The sequence below is a fragment of the Hermetia illucens genome, chromosome 4 (assembly GCF_905115235.1).
Source record: "Hermetia illucens chromosome 4, iHerIll2.2.curated.20191125, whole genome shotgun sequence".
Taxonomy (NCBI): Eukaryota; Metazoa; Arthropoda; class Insecta; order Diptera; family Stratiomyidae; genus Hermetia; species Hermetia illucens.
The window spans coordinates 18,705,191-18,724,916 of record NC_051852.1 but is presented as its reverse complement, the minus strand read 5'-3'; the positions used below and the strand labels follow the sequence as shown (position 1 = coordinate 18,724,916).

General features: G+C 42.2%; 1 protein-coding gene across 6 annotated transcripts in view; it reads left to right on the top strand.

The window, feature by feature from the left end:
- Positions 1-13,698, top strand: part of LOC119654752 (odorant receptor 33a-like) — a 49,732-nt gene extending 36,034 nt beyond the window's left edge. For 3 of the 6 annotated variants that reach the window (XM_038060290.1, XM_038060292.1, XM_038060291.1), the window contains exon 4: positions 13,360-13,491. In XM_038060290.1, the coding sequence (XP_037916218.1) occupies positions 13,360-13,410 (51 nt within the window). In that variant the 3' untranslated portion in view covers positions 13,411-13,491. Of the gene's footprint in view, positions 1-2,197; positions 4,806-4,904; positions 5,266-13,359 lie in introns of those variants that run through there. The other 3 variants (XM_038060285.1, XM_038060282.1, XM_038060284.1) reach the window with 3 other exon arrangements.
- The last annotated feature ends 6,028 nt before the right edge of the window (positions 13,699-19,726 follow it).

Genomic DNA, 19,726 nt, shown 5'->3' with positions numbered 1-19,726 from the left:
TGAAGATAACTGAAATCCACTTTTTCATTCATTCCCGGAAAAAGAATTGCAATTATTTTGAGCAGGGGTTGTGTCACTTCAGGTGATTTCTGCCCATGAACAGTGGAGGGCAGTGGCTCACTTCTCCCCTGCCCTTTAATAAAGTTTCCTGGCTCGGTTCCACCAATAATTTGGTTTGCTGCTGTGGTGGAAACGCTATCGTATCATTGTAATGTCACACCCCTCAAACGCTGATATAAATGACTCACCTTTTCCAACGCCTTTCCCTTCAGATAGTAATTTCCTTCTAGAGCCACCAGGAATGTCTCCTCTTCGAATGCCGCAGTGGACCAGTCAGTTATCCCAGTTTCTTTATTTCTGTTCTGTTTTCGACTATCCTCCTCCATTTCCAAAGTTGGGGGAAGATGGTGGTGGCTATAGCGAACATCCCCACTGGAGTAAGTCAGATTGACAAGCGAGCCTAAGTTTCTATCTCGGAAGGTGGGGACACATCCAACGTTGGAAAGTACACTGTTAAGCATAGCAAAAGGTCGTGGAATTTAGTCCCTTGTAAATTGCTCAGGGCCAGATTCGGAGAATGTTGGATTACGTTGAACAAGATGATTGAGGTGTCAGTTTTGAGATCTTACCATCGTGCCGCGGATCCGAATACCAACTACTAATTGGAACATTCTTCCTACCCTCCTTTTCCGAGTCGATGTGATTGATAAACAGGAACAAATAGAGCGTTGCCCTCTTCGTACCGAAATTGGGCGCACTTACCCAAGGAAGACAAGAAAATTCCATCTCATTCCCCCGCGTGATGATGAAACTGGATTTGATCCACCGATTCTGTTGCTCAGCATACTCAGCGCATCCCTAACAATGTGTGTCTCCTCTCTAGTTGGTCGAAGGGGGTGTAAGTTTAAGTCCCTTAGAAAGCAACTTAAATTTATTTATTTATTTAACGGACAGCAAACAGAATAAAATCCAATTACTTATTGTCCTCAGGAGGAGGAGGAAGCGATAATCTTATCCTGTGCTTAAAACAACTTAAAGAAGAGAAGTTAAAAGGACCAAGTTGTTGTGGCGTTGTAACTTCGTCAAAGCCTAGAAATCGGGGAATGAAAGTAGACTCCGAGCTCTGCGAAGGGGACGTTGAAAATGTCTGCGTTACGTGTGTTATAAGACGCAGGACGGCAGGTGATGTCTTTAGTGGCGGAGAAGTCCATCAGACCAGAGGAACGTTAAGAAAATGTGCATGAATCCTGTTAGGATCTACGCTGTTCAGGAAGAGCAGTTTCAAAAAACGGAGGCAGGAGGGGTAGTCCACACAATGGAAGCATTTCTTAAAGAAGAGGGAATGGGTGAATTTACATTACACATTTTCAAGGGTAAGATAATCACAGTTACGGGAAGGTAACCAAATTACGGAGCTATACTCGAAGGTATTCCTCACTAGGGAGTGCTAAGGAAGGTTGGCTGGAGTCAAAATCAGAGGAGGAGCGAAGTATAAAACCTAACAATTTTGCTGCTCGCTTCATGACCTCGAGGCAATGGGTGTCAAAGCCGAGCTTATTGTCGAGAGTGACTCCTAGGTCTTGAGTGGAATTTAGGTATGACAAGGAATGTCCCTAAAGAGAGCAGGAGAAGGAAGTGAGTGATGATTTAAGCGAGTCACATATAGAGTGCCACTTTCTGACGTTTAGCGCGAAACCATTAGCCGAGCACCAACGAACCAGAGTATCTAGATTACGTTGATTACGTTGAAGGGAAACACAGTCGATAGGCGACTATATAGCGGAAAGTAGCTTAAGGTCGTCAGCATAGAGCAAACAGGGACAAGTCAGGAGGGAGGAAGGTTGTTGATAAAAAATAAAAATAATAAAGTACCCAGAATAGATCCTTGTGGAACGCCCGAGGAGGGGAGAAGGGGGATGTGCAGCCACCAAAAGAGACGCGGCAAGATCGATTGGAAAGGCAAGAGGCAAGCCATAAAACAGTTGGTATTTGAACGCTTAGAGCCGAAAGTTTGGATAGAAGTATCTTGTGATTTACGGTATCGAAGGCCTTAGCGAAGTCAGTGTAAATGGTATGCACTTCTTGCCGTGAATTTAGACACTTGGCGACAAAGTTGGTAAAGTCGAGCAAGTTGGAGGCAGTAGACCTACGCTTAACAAAGCCGCGTTGCTTTTTCACTACGTGGTGGCCAAAGTGGGCGGATAACCAGTTGCTGACATATCTTTCCAAGATTTTGGAACAGAAGGAGAGGAGGGAAAGGGGACGGAAATTCTCGGCACTTTTGTAAATGGGGATGATTATAGCCTCTTTCCGCAAGTCGGAAAAGGATTTTGTTGAAGACCATCGTAGCCAGAGCCGACATTGGCATCAAGTTTGCTAATGAGGTACTCAATAATGAGAGGGGTAAGAAGGGGAATGGTAGGCGATGCGGGGTAGACTATATCCATTAGTGGGTGGGATGAGGACGAAGGAGCGGGAACATAGACTGCAGAAAAGTAGCGGCAGAGTACATCACAAAAAAATTTTGGGGAGTTAGCTGAGGAGGCAGAGAATTTAATGGACGGAGGGGATAGCTAGACAGAACAACGGGGGTTGCGAATGTGGGACTACAAGAAGGTTTGAGATTTCTGCGCTTTAGTGAGTCACTGTTGACCGAGGAACGCAGAGTTTTGAAAAAAAGTAAGTCAGCATAGGTTCTAGAAGACTGAAATTTCTTCCCGCAGTGCGTTTTTGACGAAGTTCTTTGTGGACTTCAGTGGTGAACCAGACGGGGTAAGAGCGTAAATACTTAGGAAATGAGGAAATGTAACAGGGAAGCAGATCAAATTAAATGATATAGAAGGTGTTGAGTGCTTGATCATACATTAATGGAAAGAGGAGGGGAACCCAGTTGATTGCTGTCGGGACTGAGTTCAGACGTTCGAAGTTCGCTTTACGAAAGTTGAATTTGGTACGTTTGCGCGCGACAGGAGGGTGGAGACGGGATATCTGAGCACTGAACTCAAAGCAGGATAATGGGCGTCAAGGGCAACGTAAGGCAGGTTATGAGGGGATTGGGAAAGGTAACGCAAAGGAAAGTTAGAGAGGATAAGGTCAAGAGTGCGATCTCAATGGTTTCTAGAAAGTTTAAATAGGAGGGTGGCGCAGGTGCACACGAAAGTGGATAAAGGAAGGGAAGGCTGGGTGGGGTTATTGGGGGGGAGGGAAAGCCAGGAGAACATAGGAAGATTAAAGTCGCCACAGGGGATGAAAGGAAGCGAGGGGAACAAAACGAATAGGATAATTTGTCGAAGAAATGGGAGATTAATAGCTCAGAGACGAAATAAGGTTCGGCAATTCGTAGAGATTACGTAGGATTTCATAGATTATGTCCTACATCGAGTTCAAAAGTTGGTTATAATGATTAGGAATGGTGAACGGCATAACACTATTTTTGTAGAGAAAATAAACGGTGCCCAGGATGGAATTATTCGGGTTTTCGAAAAAATGTCAGTCCCATTCCCAAAGCTGTAAAAATTACACATTTTCACGCCCTATGTCATCTGCTGATTGACAGGTACGTTGATTAACGTTACAATGAAGCATAGCTGTCAATATAATTAATTTACAATGCCGTTTAGTAGTAAATCAGCTTCTCATATCAATGGCGCCCTCCGCTCTGTGGCGGAGCGAGCAATTTGCGTATTGTCCTAATATCCTAATAAAATTAAAATTAAAAAAAAAAAAAATTTAAAAAGCTTGTAGTATCTTGTATCCTACTTTCAGTCTCTATTACAAACAAAAGTTAAATGAATTTACACTTCCTTGGCAAACTGTAATAATTTCTATTTTTGTTTGCGGTTGAAATTGAATAAGAAAGTTGCATTTTATGTAACTCAATGGGCTGCACATATGGCATTATTGCAATTCCACCCCCTTTTCTGCTTTGATAGAAGTGTGAGCCTCCTTCATCTATGTTATATAAAGCGAGCCATTGCGGCATGAGCCTCATTCGAAGAGTTGCAAGTGAAGTGATTCTCAGAGCGAAATTGAGCCAAGACTTGGAAGACAAACCAACAAAGTCCAATCTGGAAAATGGAATCTTGGAAAAGGATGAACTCATATGACGCATTCAGCAGTTTGTGGGTTGCATGGAAGTTTCAAGGACTTTATACTGTGGAAAGCTACCGATTTTATCATACTATCCACATGGCCATGATTTTTATCGTTATCAATATTACCAGCTCAGTCATGTTTATTGGGCAATTATTCTTCGTTGAGAGCTTGAAGGATTTGCTCAGCAATCTAATCATGGGAATATGCGTGATCATTTGTGGATACAAGTACTTCGTGATTTTGATGATGCGTCCTCATCTGATTAGGATCCGGGGTGTCTTGGAGCAATTGGATGCACGTCCAACAACCGAGACACAGCGAAGTTACATGAAAATAATTTGTAAAAGATGCAACAATATGACCTGGATTGTGCTCTTATGCTATCTGGCTGTGAATGCCCTATTTGAGATCAGCGCGGCTTTGTCTCATCGTGAATATTTGGCTTTCCCGGTTTGGGTGCCTTATGATTGGACCAAGAGTGCAACTCTTTACTGGATGACTTGGTTGTACCAAGTAATCGCTCAGTTCACCCTTTGCGTTCAGCAAGCTGCGAATGACATAACTGGGCCCGCTTATTTGTACGTCTTGAATACACATCTTCGAATTACCATGGAACGAATTGAGAGTATCAAGCCTGATCCCAAGAAATCTGATTCGGAAAACTGTAAAGAACTCATTGATTGTATTGAGGATCATCGCCTTATTATGAAGTAAGTTCTGAATATTTCCTTCACCAACTATTCCCCATAGGGTTGCTACAGCCTAGATTACTTGAATAACTTAAATATAAAATCCTTTGACTTTTACAGTGTATTCGACATTCTCCAAGGAACGGTATCCTATACAATATTCCTCCAATTCATCGGAACGGCTCTTGTGTTTTGCATGAATACCTTACTATACTTTCTTTACCCATTGTCCCTTACAGAGGTTCTAACAGTTATGTTATTCCTTGTTGCGGAAATACTTCAGATATTACCGTGTTGCTATTTTTCCAACAAATTCATGTCGTCAACAGATGAATTCGTGAATGGTATCTATTCAACCGATTGGACAGGCCAAAGCCCTAAATTCAAAAAAATGATGATCATCTTCATGCAGATGACTCAACAAACTAAGGTGATTATCGCTGGAAAAATCATACCAGTTACACTGGCTACTTTTGTTTCGGTGAGTAGGATAGTTTTTTGATTTGATTCATCTCAAAATAGGTAGTTTTAAGGACATCACTACTAATGACGTGATTTTAAGCTATGAGTTTGGTGATACCTAGTAATTCAATGGACTCTACTGTTGGATCTAATCTGCAGGATTCAGAAAATTTCGATTACCTTTTGTTAGGTATGGTCCATTTTCTTTAAACCTAGGTTATTCCGAACTGTGTCATTACTAACGTGGCAATCGTCGTTTGGTTGCTCATCTTGAAATATTGTGAGAGGCAGCTCCTTATTGCCTTTATCCTCTCTATACTGGTTTCCTTGATTTCGAGAAGATGTTTGACGGGATGCAACAAAAGCTCACCCGGATGGCACTGCAACAACATCTAATGGCAAAGGATTTCATCCGATAAGTTTAACTGGTCTATGGTGACCAAAACATTGGAGCTCTGAGTGAGCATTGTTCGCGAAGTAAGCATCGTTTGGCCTATCTCAATCGTTTTCTTCGTCTATGCTGTCAAGCTGGATATTCAACACTTAGCGCCATACACTTTACTCTTTATAGACGTTGTTTTGCTAGCCCCTCACAACAGAGTTCATATCGAGCAACTATTCTAGGTTTGGAATGATCACCTCAAGGCCGCCTAAGGATTAATCGGAAGAAAGCAGAGCTTTCGATAGTCGAACTAATGCGATTAGCGATTATGGAAAGGAAGCTGTTCTGTCAGATTAGTTGCATATCACGTCCGAAATGAGACCAATCAGGATCGATTAGGCGTTGGCATGCCACTCGACTCAAAAGTCACTTGGAACAGTGTTCTCTTCAAGTACTAGACAATGACTTCAAGGTCTATTGATTCGGACCAGACCAAGCTTACTACTAAGAAAATTGATGAATCGGACCAAGACTAAACAAGATTATCAGATTTAGATGACATTTGCATGCTCGCGATTGATGATGATTATTCTTTGGCTGCAATATTGGAAGACATTTTCCCAGTTTCATATTACGAAATTTTCAAAACATTCCAATGCGCATTGCAGCCTCCAATAAGCTTGAATGGTTTTTGAGCAAAAAAAAAGGAACACCATCTCCTTCGCAATTAAAATTTTAGCTCTGCGCAAACACGTTCGTCATTTCCTTTGTGCCGGGCGGAATAGGTTGTTGCTTGAATTCAACTAAAACATAGTCATCTCATCTAATATATTAGACGTCTTCATCGTTATCTTCTGATCAATAAACGTCCCTTCTCCTTGGAAAATGCAACCGGCCTTTTCTGTTCCGCAATGGCTTTCACCTTTGGAGTGTTCGTAGCTATCATACTCTTGCCTTTCTTCCTCGACTTTCAATCAGTTTTTCGTCCTTCCTGCTCTTGAGTAACCACGAACAATTTCAGGAAAGAGGAAAGCTTGATTTGGACCAGCTCCTGGATGAAGGGTATTGATTTCTGTATGATTTGAAGTTGGTCCTTGTTTTACTTTAGGGAGGGGACCACTGGGCGACTCACTTGGCACAGTTTAACCATGTATCCTGGGTGGTTGACCATCAGACAGTCACGAAGGATGCTGAATCATACATTGATACATTTTTCTAGGATTTTGCATTATCCAATAGTCAAGTGTTGTATCCAACTGGTATGCAGTTGTGGCTTAGCCAAGTAAGCCTGGGAATTGTTGGCGTTTTCGTACAGTTCATGTGGCCAGATTCCATCTAAATTAAAAACTCTTGCCCCATCACCAAATTCTGGATGCTATTTGTACACTATTTCCTAATTATTGATGTACAGGTCTATATTCCATTTGGCGAAGTAAGCGTGAGACAATCTGCAAATTTCTGGACATCCGACCAGATGCGATTCATTATCGTTTGAGTCATTTCAAAGGTCCGGACAAGGGATAGATTCCTGAGCTGCCACCGATTTGACCTTCATTCTGCGCTATCTTTCCAGATCGCGTAGAGTAGGGCATGGCCTTTAAATAGTCCCTGAATATCTTCGAAAGGTAACCTAGAATATGGAAACAATTTTCCAGTGCCTTGATCATGTCGCATTATCACGCAGAATAGAAGACTCGACGCTTGGACTACTCCCTCAAACCCATTAATTGTGGATGGCGCCGCTCTAAAACCATATTGTTTTGGCGAATAGTATTACCTAGACCAGATTGCGTCAGCCAGTCTTTGCATGATCAGCTTCATAAGCAGTTCCCCCGTTTTGTCCAACATACTTGGAGGAAGGTATAATGACGGCGCTTCGGGGTCGCCTTTGCCCTGGATTATTGGTACGAACCTCACAACTTTCTAGCTGGAGGAAAAAACACTTGCTTTCAAACATGTTCTGAACAACAAATCGTGCTTATACTGGTACATAAGTTTCAACACTTCGCTAGGAATACCATCCGATCCTGGTGCTTTTTTGTCCTTCATGGATAAGGCCCCTTCTTCCAGTTCCTTTACAGTATAGAACTTTGTTAGGGATATTTCTCAGCACTTCGTCTCTCATTGGCAGCGTCAGTTCAGATGGGGTGGATAGGAAAAAGTGCCGGCACGATTTCTTTCAACTCCATTGCTTCTGTAGAACATGGTGATTGCTGGGCACCGACTTTTATGGTAACCAACATATACCCGAGGTACCATGGGTTAACGACGCTGATTAACTTCTACTAGCAGCGTACTTTTTGCCAGTTGATTTCATGAAGAAGTTTCTTTTTTGCTCATTTATGTTCTACAGATCCAAGGGCTCTTTCGCCTTTTGAGAATTCTGCTGCAGCTTAAGGTAGTTCATTTATAAACTTGCAATTTCTACCATCGACTAATACGCAGGTGACTTTAATAGAGTCTTCTTTTGGACGTCGATGGTTCCCAAGCTGCAGTGATGAGGCGCATTGATCTGTCTGCGTTCTGTCCGCCTTCGGGTCTTGTGGCTCATTTATTCCGCTTCGGCAAATTTGCGGAAGTCGATTTTCCCGATGAGCTGGATGTCAGAACATCGGGAGGAGCCGTATGTCACTTATACGTCCTTATACCTCCTCGTTAACACTAATATTGAAATCATCCAGTATCCTCGATTGTTGTATAGCTGACATCACGGGCCCCGTAGCAAAAGTCAAGTCGGGATAGTGCCCTCGAAATCGGGGCGCCGGAATCTCGGAATACTACGAATATTTAGGACAATAAGTTCTGTGCTAGGGGATATCTGCAAAATCGGGTTAAGGCATGTCTCCTTCAAGGGCTCTGGCATTAAAGTCTCCTTCAACTAGAACCCTCCCTTTCAAATCTCGTTATCTAAAGCGCCGAGCTAATTCTGAAAAGCGGATATAGATTCGTTTGGTGTGCGGTAAACGCTGGGAAAAGTTACTTCCGGACAACAAAACCAAACGAAGCATCTTCTCCATCGTGGGCCCGCACCCACATGTTGACCGTATCTTTTGCAGTAATGCCCGCTATGTTACTATGGTGAGCTTCTACATATCTCGGTACTGCTCGCTGAGGACCAACAAATCAGCTTTTCTTCCCTGCACCATTTGCCCCATTAGGTCATGAGCAGCTTCACATGAAGGATGTGGATTATGACGCTTGACTTTTGACGCTTGACTCTCTCAACCGGGAACGTGTACTACATCTTTATTCTGCAGACCGAGGTCGTTTTAAAGAACACTGTATTTTTCCGACTCGCAAGTCTTCAGGTTCAGATCTGTAACAAAAGTGCTTCTGCCCTGTCCTTTATGGTAGTTCGGATGGGTCGAATAAATTTAACATCTAACCTAGGATCTTCTGGTTCGGCGTTGTTGCGTTTTGACGAGACAGACCTCTAACTATGGTGTGTTCCCTCCCGTTTTCTTTGACGCTAATGCTGTCGCCATAGTAGTCAATCATTTCGTTACAAAGGTTCTAGTTTGGTCGTTGATGTCGACTACATTACTGAGGGGAGAACTTGATTCTTGCAATTTGTGTTGCATACAGTTTGCATTTTTTACTAGATATGAATATGAATTTGCTGCGTTTTGGTTAATGGTTAAATTGTCCACTCTTTGGTTTTCAAAATATCCTAAATATGGAATTCCAGAGAATTTGCATCAGAATAATTCCAGAGCACTTCGATCCCTCACATGTCATTATATAAAAATTCAAGTGTCCCCCTTGTGGGTCCGCACCGGATCCTAAAATATCATCAAATATAGGGATTCGGTCGAGCCTAGCGACAGATCACCACGCGAACCAAAACGGAATGATGAAAATAAAAAGAAAAAATAACTGTTTGACGGTGCGCGTGGAGTCGTAAAACTTCGGACCGGGCTGCGACCCAAAGGAAAGATTCACGACGGATTAAATTTTCAATTGATGCCGCGCAGCTTCTAATGAGCGATGAGGGGTAGCCTTTAAAGTTCCCTCTCTGCTTTATTATCTTTAGGTCATCATTGAAAGATGCCCTTATAAGTGGCCGGAGACGACCAAGAGTGGAGAGCTATCCCAAAAACTTGAAAAGATGGCGAAACGACACGTGAAGGATAGACATGTTCAAAGGATCCCCCTCCCCCACCATATTCCTTAGCCTAGCAGAGAAGCATGCAGCCACGTGTCGACAGGACACTTCGATGGAGCTTCACTGTTTCTGGGCGGTCACTTTCGCCATCTTTTTAAGTTTTTACCCCACTTGGTCATCTCCGGCTACTTAGAAGGGTGCTTCACCATTGCAAATTCTATTTATGGTTGGTTTAAGAGGGTTCTTAATGACTTTTATTAAGGTTAATATGATGGCTTTTCCGCTAATTGTCGGTAGTTTCTCTTCTTACTATATGCTCATCATTTGGAGAAGTAAGGTGTGAATGCGAGGAGGTCAATAGTGGCCCACCTTTTTTCGGAAGCTCTACTGGTATGCCGTCAATTCCGGGGACTTTTCGTGAGTGTTGTTGCGCTCAAGGTCTGGCTACTTCCACCATTGGGGATGCATGCTTTTTCAAGAGCTAATACGCGAGCGGTAAGCAGTTCGAACGGACTCTTTTCGATCATTTAAGACTTCATTCAGAAAGTTTTGCACGTCCTCACATCCAAGATACTAGAGCGACTTAAACGTCAAGCCTGCTGAGCGCAATCCGTCGTTGACATCACCATATAGTCAGTGAATAAGGGAAGGTCGCTGAAACGTTATTCACTCATCCACGATAGTAGCGACGTTCAGCATCCCGGTGACGATCCACTTACTAACGGACCAAGAATTTCTAGTTAAATTTGCTAATTTAATTAGTTTAATTTTGAATTATTTAAAACTTTTGTTAGCGTATTTAAAAACAAACATAAATGAAAGTAATACACGTTAGGCCCCAAGGGCCGGCGCGAAGTTTCTAAGAGTAAAGTTAGGCAGGCTGTGGCCTGTGGCGCTTCGTTGGTTCTCGTGGTTTCTCCTCTTGCTATTGACATTGGTGTGGTTCCGTACACGGTTCAAAGCGCGCTACATTTTCGGTTAAGTTCGCTCAATGTCATACAAAGACCACAAAAACGCTGCAGGCGCCTTCCACACCTCCGCACCCCGTGTGCCACCGTTTTGGCGACCTAACCCGGAGGCCTGGTTCCGCTAGTTGGAGGCGGAGTTCGCCCTCGCGGCCACCGCTACAGGCGCCACGCTATTTAATCACGCACTCGCCGGTTTGGACCGACTCCGTGAACTCGTCCCCGACGTGCTCGAAAAGTGTTCCTACACGAAGTTAAAGGGCACCCTCATCAAGCTGCTATTCGTAAGTGAGTCACAAAAGCTGAATCAGCTCACTTTAGGTGACCGCTCTCCGAGCCAACTGCTGAGTGAGATGCAGCAGTTGGGGGGGGGGGGGGGGGGGGGACACGGTCGGGTTGAACTTCTGAGGTTGGTGTGATTGCAGCTACTCCCAGAGAGCACTCAGGCTATCTTGGCCTGTGCGGACTCCTGGTCTTTGGAAGTGAAAGCGAACACCGCTGATAAGATCCACGAGTTACACGCGCGCCCCGTGGTCAGTGAAGTGTCGTGGGAGGCCAACGGCCAGATTACCGAACTTCAGTAGATGGTGATAACCCTCTCGGCTACCGTCTCCATGTCGAGAGTGTTATAGACCCTGTTCTTAACAACTTCATTCTTTTTTCGGTTAAGACGTGGTAGCGCATCACACAGATTCTGTTATTAACTGGTTACATGAGATGTCAAATGCTTCCCCTTCATTTTCTGGTAGAGAAAGATATGTCTGCTTCCATTTGGATTCCTTGGATTGCCAAGGTATAGATTTAATATTTTCAAACTTCTCGAATAAGCTCGTTTTCGTTTTCTTGTTCTTTTGATCCACCATTCATCGTCGGAAGCTGAGTTTGATTTACAATTGTGAGTTGTCAGTAGATCGCCCAACCCATAATTTGGGTAGCCAGAGTCTGCTCTATTGAGTTGGATTTATAGTGTGTTCAGTAAGAAAGTGTACAGCAGAATTTGGGTTAAAAAAGGAATTAAGTTTTAAGTTTTACATTTTATTAAAGTACTATATAAAGGCTTTTTCGCCATTACAACAAAATGGTGTCCAGTCTCCCTCGTTACGAATAGTGGTTTCACACCTTTTCTCTATTATTTGTACTAAATTGTCTTCATAGTCGTGACTAAACTGCTTCTATGTTCGTTTCAACTTTACTTCCAGATGTCAAGTGCTTTTTACGACAGTACGAAGTGTATTGAATCCTTGCTGTGAGAAATATTCGTAAACATGGACTTTTGCTGGCTGTTTAAACGTCCGCTGCAAAATCGTTTCTCCTTTTTTTGATCGAGTTCGCTTCCAGCAATTACTAATTGTAAAAGTCGATTCGTCTGCAAATATTACATTTAATCATACAATCCAATCACGGTTGATGTTTTCCTTGGCCCAATTTAGACGTTTTTCGATATGCTTCGCTGACAACGCAGGCTTTCTCGTCGTAGTCTTGTGAAAAATATTGGAGTTTCGACGTCTTTGCTTGATTGTGTTTGATTTTTTCCGTAATTTTTCCTTGCACAAAGATAATTTTGGAAAGTTCGTGAACAAAGCGATGATGGCCTTGCTCTGTGCTTTAGTGATAGCCATATTTGACTCCCTCTCAGGTTGATAATCGACATTGCCATCAGTTTTGAAGTCTTCTGACCCATTTCGCTGTGAATGTCCTCGAATCTTTTAGGTATTCAGCTACCTAGACAAGGCTCACTTCTTGGCCCTTTTTATGACCGACTAGAAATACCGCTTCGCAGTGTTTCTTGTACTTGGCACTCATTTTCTCTAAAGAGATGACCACTTCTGAATTTAGCAAGAACTGAAATGGAAATGCAATTGCGGCCTTGCTTTTTTATTGGAGGACTTAAATTTTGATTACCTACTCTCTATCTTTATGATATAAGGAGATTATTGTGTAAACGTTCTTAATGAAGACGCTGTAATATCTGCCCCGATAATTGAGTGGTTAGAGCACTAGGCTGTCGTATGGAAGGTCACGGTTCATATCTCATTGGTTGCACATCCATATCTTGAATGTAGCATGCCGTTTGCTGTACAATTATCTGCTATCTGTCCTTCGTCTTTTTCGGAAAACGCTACCTCACCTCGCGGAGAACTGTCAAAATTGGTTATGTCAGGGGTGCCATAGTTTATACTTTAGTGTTACCAACTGTGTGCCATGGAAGCTGCAGACGAAGGATCGATTTGATCTGTCAAGCCATTAATAAAGAAAATACTATGCAGTATTTTGTGATACTGAACTCATACTATGTAAGGAGAATCCGTCGCGATGAAAAGTATGCTCGTCAGTGGTATGTCCTGTCAGTTGGCAACTTATACTGTAGGTCACAGTGCAGAATAGTCGAGGAAATGTGGAACCTCTTGAGGCAACCTTGACAAAAGGTTGAATATAGTCAAGGACTAATAGCGACGGTGCTATTATTACCACTTCACTATGTTCCCTTTTTTCCAATAGCGGGTTAGAATATTCGAAAAATCTTCTGGTCACCGATAAGTCTGAACTTCTTATTATAAATTTACGTATATATATATATATGACTATTCTATTCATTCAATTAATAAATTAAATTTTCTGCTAGATATATATCTTCTCCTTTGTATCTTTTCTTTCTTCCAGATCATGAAGATATCTTATTCAATGTTTACAGTTGCTAGTCAGTTCCAGTAAATTGATTCAAAGTTATACAATAAATGGAGCTCGTTCTACTTAGCGACATCTAGTTGTCGATTTTCAAACTTCACAGTTTAAACACAGTTAATTGCACAGAATAAATCAATATTTGTTATGTTCAACGGCACTCGCAATAAAATCATTGCTACGAGCTATGGAAGTATGTTGTATTGATCCGTAACAGGTTTTAAAAATTCAAATGTGTTGCAAATTAGTTTTCTGTAGTTGATGACACAGGACAGAAATGTTGGCAATGGATATCAATAAATAATATTTTCATTGTTCCATGAATCTTTTATTGTGTGGAAATAGCGAAGGCGGTAAACACTTTATTTGTAGACATTGAATTTTATCGTATCTGTTGGAGTCACGAATAAATTGGTTTCATTAAATTTGATCCGGGAAAATGCACCATACGTTGCTGGTAGGAAGGTCAATCACTTGATTAGAAGACTTTCTACATTGGAATAGGTCATCCTTAGACATTATAATGCACTTGCTCTCTTGTAGTTTGATACACAATCATCTCAGGATTGATAGAGATGAGAGAGAGGAAGTTCAAATTTTTAGGCATTGGTGGATCAGAATATCTCAAAATGCTAACTTTCGTCAATCCGTGGAGGATTTAGTCCTACTGGAAACAGTTCGGACGTTGGGGTTTATAGTTATTAGGTGACGCACAATTATAGTAGGAGACTCACTCAACAGTCTACGTCGAACGTTCTACTTGGCCGGCGTTGCGTCATACTAAATCGGTCCATAAAGGGGTATCACCAGACTGTGGACTTCTTGAAATATATTGCATGCTTACCTCTTTTGTATTCTCAGAAGAAAAGTCAAAAGTTGTAGGCATTCCAAATTAAAGGACAGTGATTGAAAGGACATAGGTTTGAGCAATAGTCGGAAGTCGTCCCAGTGGGTTCAAGGTAGTAAGGTCTTTCTCTCGGAATAGAAACTATCTAGCTATCAGAGGGGTCTGTTCTAGGTATGAATAATCGCCTAAACCCAACTTGTTTGGTTGGTAATAGACTCCTCTTTCATAATAGGTAGTCGTCGTTGTGATGATTGCCAAGTGCCTATCGAATTGAGGCAGATGGCTGTTGCCGAGTGTTTCTGGATTCGAGCTCCCCCAATTCTCGTGAAGATGTAGGCGTTTATCGCCACTATATTCTGAATGAAAGGAGTACCTGCAGTGGAGAGTAATCACTCACGACATAGAGGAAACAGTAGATCGTTGAAAGAAGAATACTGACCGCTATAAAAAGACTGATCATATTGTGATAGTTGGATGTTTCGGATATTAGTCGTTTTGTGGTCCTTTTATGTGAAGAACTTTAGCTGCATATTTGTTCCACTTCTGTTCATCTAAAAATTAAATTGTAAACTAGTTGTCAAGGCCCAAGTTCATTTTGGAAAGTACTGTATCGGAAGTAGTCCACTGTAATTATGTCAGATCAAAATTATCACATGCAACAGATGAAGATGGAAACAAAGAATTGTATAATAACACTCCAAGTGGTAAGAAGTCACCGATTTCGAATCAGCCAAAAAGGATAGTACAGCAACTCCCTTAATGAGAGGAATTGAAAACCTGACTACAGCCGGCCTAACGGTGACATTGTTGCCTAATTCTTATAAAATACGGGAGATGAAGGGTCGGCGGAAGGAAACTCTAGCCACAAAGGAGAAGGAACTACAGGCTCGCCTGTCAGAATCTTCTCCTCCACTTGGACCAGGGAAAACGGAAGAAAGGGAAGCTGGTAATGTGGACGCAACTGGTCTAACTCCGGCATGTGAAAGCAGATCCATGCAGTCCGGACACCGTGAACCTGGGAGGGCTCCCAGCAGACGACAACGGAAGGCAATGCAAAAGAAGGCAAAGTGTTGCGATATCCAGAGAAATCAGACGCAAGAAAGCGGAACTTCAGAAGATGAGGGCAAGTTGGTACCCCGGTTAGATCCACACTGAACGCAGAAGATTTTTCAGTTAGCGGCGGTTTTCATATTAGACTGCACTTATGGATACAAATATAAGAGTAACTCAAATTAACTTGCAGCATGCCAAAGCTTCTTCCTATCTGCTGGCGGCAAAGCTGCAGGACTGTCCTTGTATATTTCTGGTTCAAGAACCATGGGTTCGTTTTAACAGAATCTATGGTATTGGATCAGTCGATGGGACTAGGATGTTCTTCGATGAAGGATCTTCTAGACCGAGGGCTTGCGTTCTGATGTCAAAATTGTTAGAGGCAACCATGCTGATTCGCCCTCAATCTTATAGAACCAATATCCTAATCTTTGCTTCATGCTCCACTCTTAGCACTTTGGCGCCTGTTTGTGACTTTCGACTCTCCGTTCGGATTTGAGTCTTCCTCACGTTCCTCCCCTTAAGCTCAAAGCGAAACTACTAAGTTTTATTACCCGGTGAAGGCAAAGTCTCGACTTATACTCACGTACAAGTTTCTGCAAAACTGCTTAGATGAAATCGAGCAATCTCAATTTCGATCAATCGACCAGCATGCGGTATACCAAACCAGAATTTGGTCACAATTTTTTTCACTCTACAGTGCCGAGTCCAGCTGCTCACTAGCACTCCTTGTTCAGCTGGTCCAAGCCCCTTTAATTTTCCTTTCGTTGTTGCCCTGGTTGGAAAGTTAACAGCAAAGTTTCTCGTGAAGTTCAGCTTGCGTGTGGCATAGTCGTACTTCGTCGAGGACGTTGCTGTGGCTGTAGGACTTCGCTGTCCAGCATCCGGTCTCACGTAGTCTAACGACACTGCACGCTGCAACATATTTAATGTGGAGGACTAGGGGGAGGACGTTAGGATTGCATATAATAATATGCAGCATGGGCAAGCAAAAGGTCAACGTTCATTTTGGAGTATTAGGAAACCACTACCTTGAAATTTAAAGTGGAAATAGGTTTTGAAAATTTCGGGAAAGGTACAAGGTGGTCGAGTTTTATAAACAAAATTATAAAAATAAAATGTTGCACATGCCCAAAAACCGCGGAAACTAAGATAGTTTCTTATTCTTTGCTCCTGGGGTATAATAAAAGTTATGAGGAAATTGGTTTGAACATCTTAAGTGGAGCTTGTTAGATGTGCCCCGAAAAACCGGCCTTGGCCTCTAGGTGCGGGAAGAATAGCTGTCAGGAATTGTGATTTTTTATAGGCATGCCTCGTCCTTGTTGGGAGGAAGAGGGCGGTTCCCTGTTAGAATTATGTTGAGAATAGAGGAGGTTGATGAGTGAGCAGTATTCAATCAAACATAGGAAATCTCAGCTTGAGACTATGTGCGATCGTTTTCAAAAGTTTCTTTCAGATTATCTTTTGGAATCCAGACAGGGAAAGTTAGATTTAGGGGGACTTTGTTTTGTTTGTTATTATCCCCCGCTTCCTTGTAGCGAAGAAGGAGTAGATCAGCCTGCAACATTTGATTGGATAACGAAGGTAGGTTATGGATTTGGCCATTCCCAATGTTTTATCCTCATCGTGTGACCATTAACGCACGAATCTAAGTAATGCTTGAAGAATTTGTGAGTAGCCCATTATTTATTGCTATAATGTTCCTTTATACATCAAATTTTGTTTGCTTTGCACGGGATGGTTTCGATAGGGCCCTACTAACGTCAGGTTCTTTGGTATTTCTCCGTGAAACCAACGAAATAATATCCCTTTTTCTTTGTGGTTTGTAGCGTTGAACTTTTTGGTTGTCCTCAGTGTTTCAATGATCCGAAAAAATGTTTTTTGACTAGAGACAACTCAATTGTATTTATTTGCAGATATCGATATTTCGGGAGACTATTGCTCCCTTATTCAGTACAATTCAGTGCAATTTGTCCCTAATCAAAAACAATCTTTTTGGTTCATCCCTTTTTCTTTTAGCAGGTGAATGGTTACATTCTTAGTTACACTTCCTATTTCAATATTTGCCTTCCTCCTCGATCATCTTCATCAACAATAACGCAGCAAATGGTATCCGGTCTAGACCTGCCTTAATAAGGAACTCAAGACCCCCGTTTTGCGCCGAAGTCCACGAATTCGATATCCCTAAAAGCTGTCTGGCGTGCTGACCTACGCCATCAAATCTCAGGCAGGGTCTGCCTCGTTTTCTTTCTCAACCGTAGATATTATTGACTTTCCGGAGTGGATCATCCTCATCCATACAGATTAAGTGGCCCGCCCACCGCAACCTTTTGGGCCGGATTTTACCACAACCAGACGATCGTGGAATCGCTCATAGATTTCGTCCTTATATAAGCTACGGAATCGTCGTTTTTTCCCTTATGCATCTGCTAATTCCGTAGAGGACCACAATTTTTCTCCCACATCTTTTGGTTGGTGGCAGATCAATGGCAATAGGTTAGGTGTCAGTTGGGTTGGCTGTGATACTCTTCAGACGGTAGGTGTCGGTTTTTCGTTGAGAGCTCTTTCCTCCTGCTGCGACCTGTTATAAAGAACTCTAATAGTTTTCACCATATTTTTAATAGGTTAGTGCACATTGTGCTTGCCTTTAATAAGCTAGAACATTTTTTGCTCCAAGCTGCACGAAAAGTAGTTTCTCCGTGTCAGGCCTCTGTTCTTTCGGAACCTTGGCCAGAATACTCCTTTTAAACATCCCTTCACCTTTATCGTTTAATGTGCTTCCCTGCGTTTTATTTTTGCCACCTTTAGGGTTGGTAGAGATGGAAGGATTGTAGAACTTCTCCTAAATTGGTCAATTTCTTATTCTCCGATCCTGCCGGTTGCACAAATGAAGTGTATGTCGAAAACTCCTTATTCCGCCGAGACCTCTTTCAATCCATCATTTTTCACCTTGGTTATTGGTCTTCTTGGTAAGGTCTTGCTCTTTTTAAACACTTCCTTCTTTCTCAATAATTTATAGATGCCAGGGTTTCGAAGTTATCTACCACCGAGGAACTGCGACCGAGGGATATTGACAGCCTACTTCCCCACTTCCAAAAGTCGCCGGTACTGGGGTTTCCAGTTCCTGCACCGTTCTTTCATCTTCCATTGTGGTATCCTACCCATAATCGCTTTGGTCCACGCACCAGAGATGAACAAACACGTGCCGACGCACAGTCTCAAAAGAAGGTGCACATCAATAGGTATGCCTCTATCCGCCAACAGGGGTGATCCACTTGACAGGTCTGTCTGTGTGTCTATATATCTGTCACACGCACTTTTCTAGATTGACAATTTTCCGATTGACACGGAATTCGGTGAAAAGGTCGCGGACATAAGTTCAAGGGGGGTCTCCAAGCTTGCAAAAGATGAGCAGGTTTATATTTTTTTTTTACAGAAGATAGTCATGTGGGGCATCAAATGAAAGATATTGATTGGTAATTGGTAAATACACTAGTATGTTTCAGGTGGAAATATATGCCGTAGATAGATGTGTCTCCTTCAACCTCCAAAAAAACTATACAGGGCAGAATATTGTCATTCTGACCACAGCCAGTCGGCTATTGAGGTACTTAGGTCCAATCAGATGAACTTTAAATTGGTATGGGAATGCCTTAATAAATTGAATACAGTTTCGTGGAATCCGAAAGAGATTCATGACTATAACCCTGAGGAACCAACGGGAATGGTTGAGGGAACAGTTCTATGCGAACTTCCCAGGAATGGAACAGTCAAAGGTATTCATGGGGGATTAGAGTCCAGCGGGCGTAGGGCTGTTTAGCCTTAGAATCATAGTAGGGAGCTTGAAACAAGAAGCCCAATAGTTCTTCTAGGATGCTGTCAAACTTCCTTGGGCCCCCCTTGTCGAACCTGTCGATGAATTCGCTCCTCTTTCTTAATGCACGTTTTCTTTTTTAGACCCAACATCTTACTTCTTCCAGAGGAGACTACGTAATTTTGTCAGTTAGTGAATTTGTTTCCGGGTGAGGATTTTGAGGAGACAAGTATTGATCATTTTGCATTCAAAGGCTTTCGTAATAATTGGTTTTTATTAGACGAAATCCTTTTTCGCTAGATTAACCGAGTTCGGAAGAAAAGCGTTTCTTATTCCTTATCCACTCCAGTTTCCATTATGATATCTTCGTTAGAGGAAGTTGGATGTTTGATGGCTTAGTTTAGTTCCTTGTTGAGTAGTGATAGTCGTTCCTGGATAAAGTGTTCATCATAATTAACAAATTAAAAATTCTCCTCAACGTGTTTAATTTGTTTGAACATGTTAGGGCAAGCTTCGTACGTTCACTAAAACACAATCCAAAGCTGAACCCAATCGCCTTGCTCTGATCCTACGCTCAAAATCTCATAATAATTTGTGTTAACCGATAAGTAACCTTCCAATTCACGTAGATAATA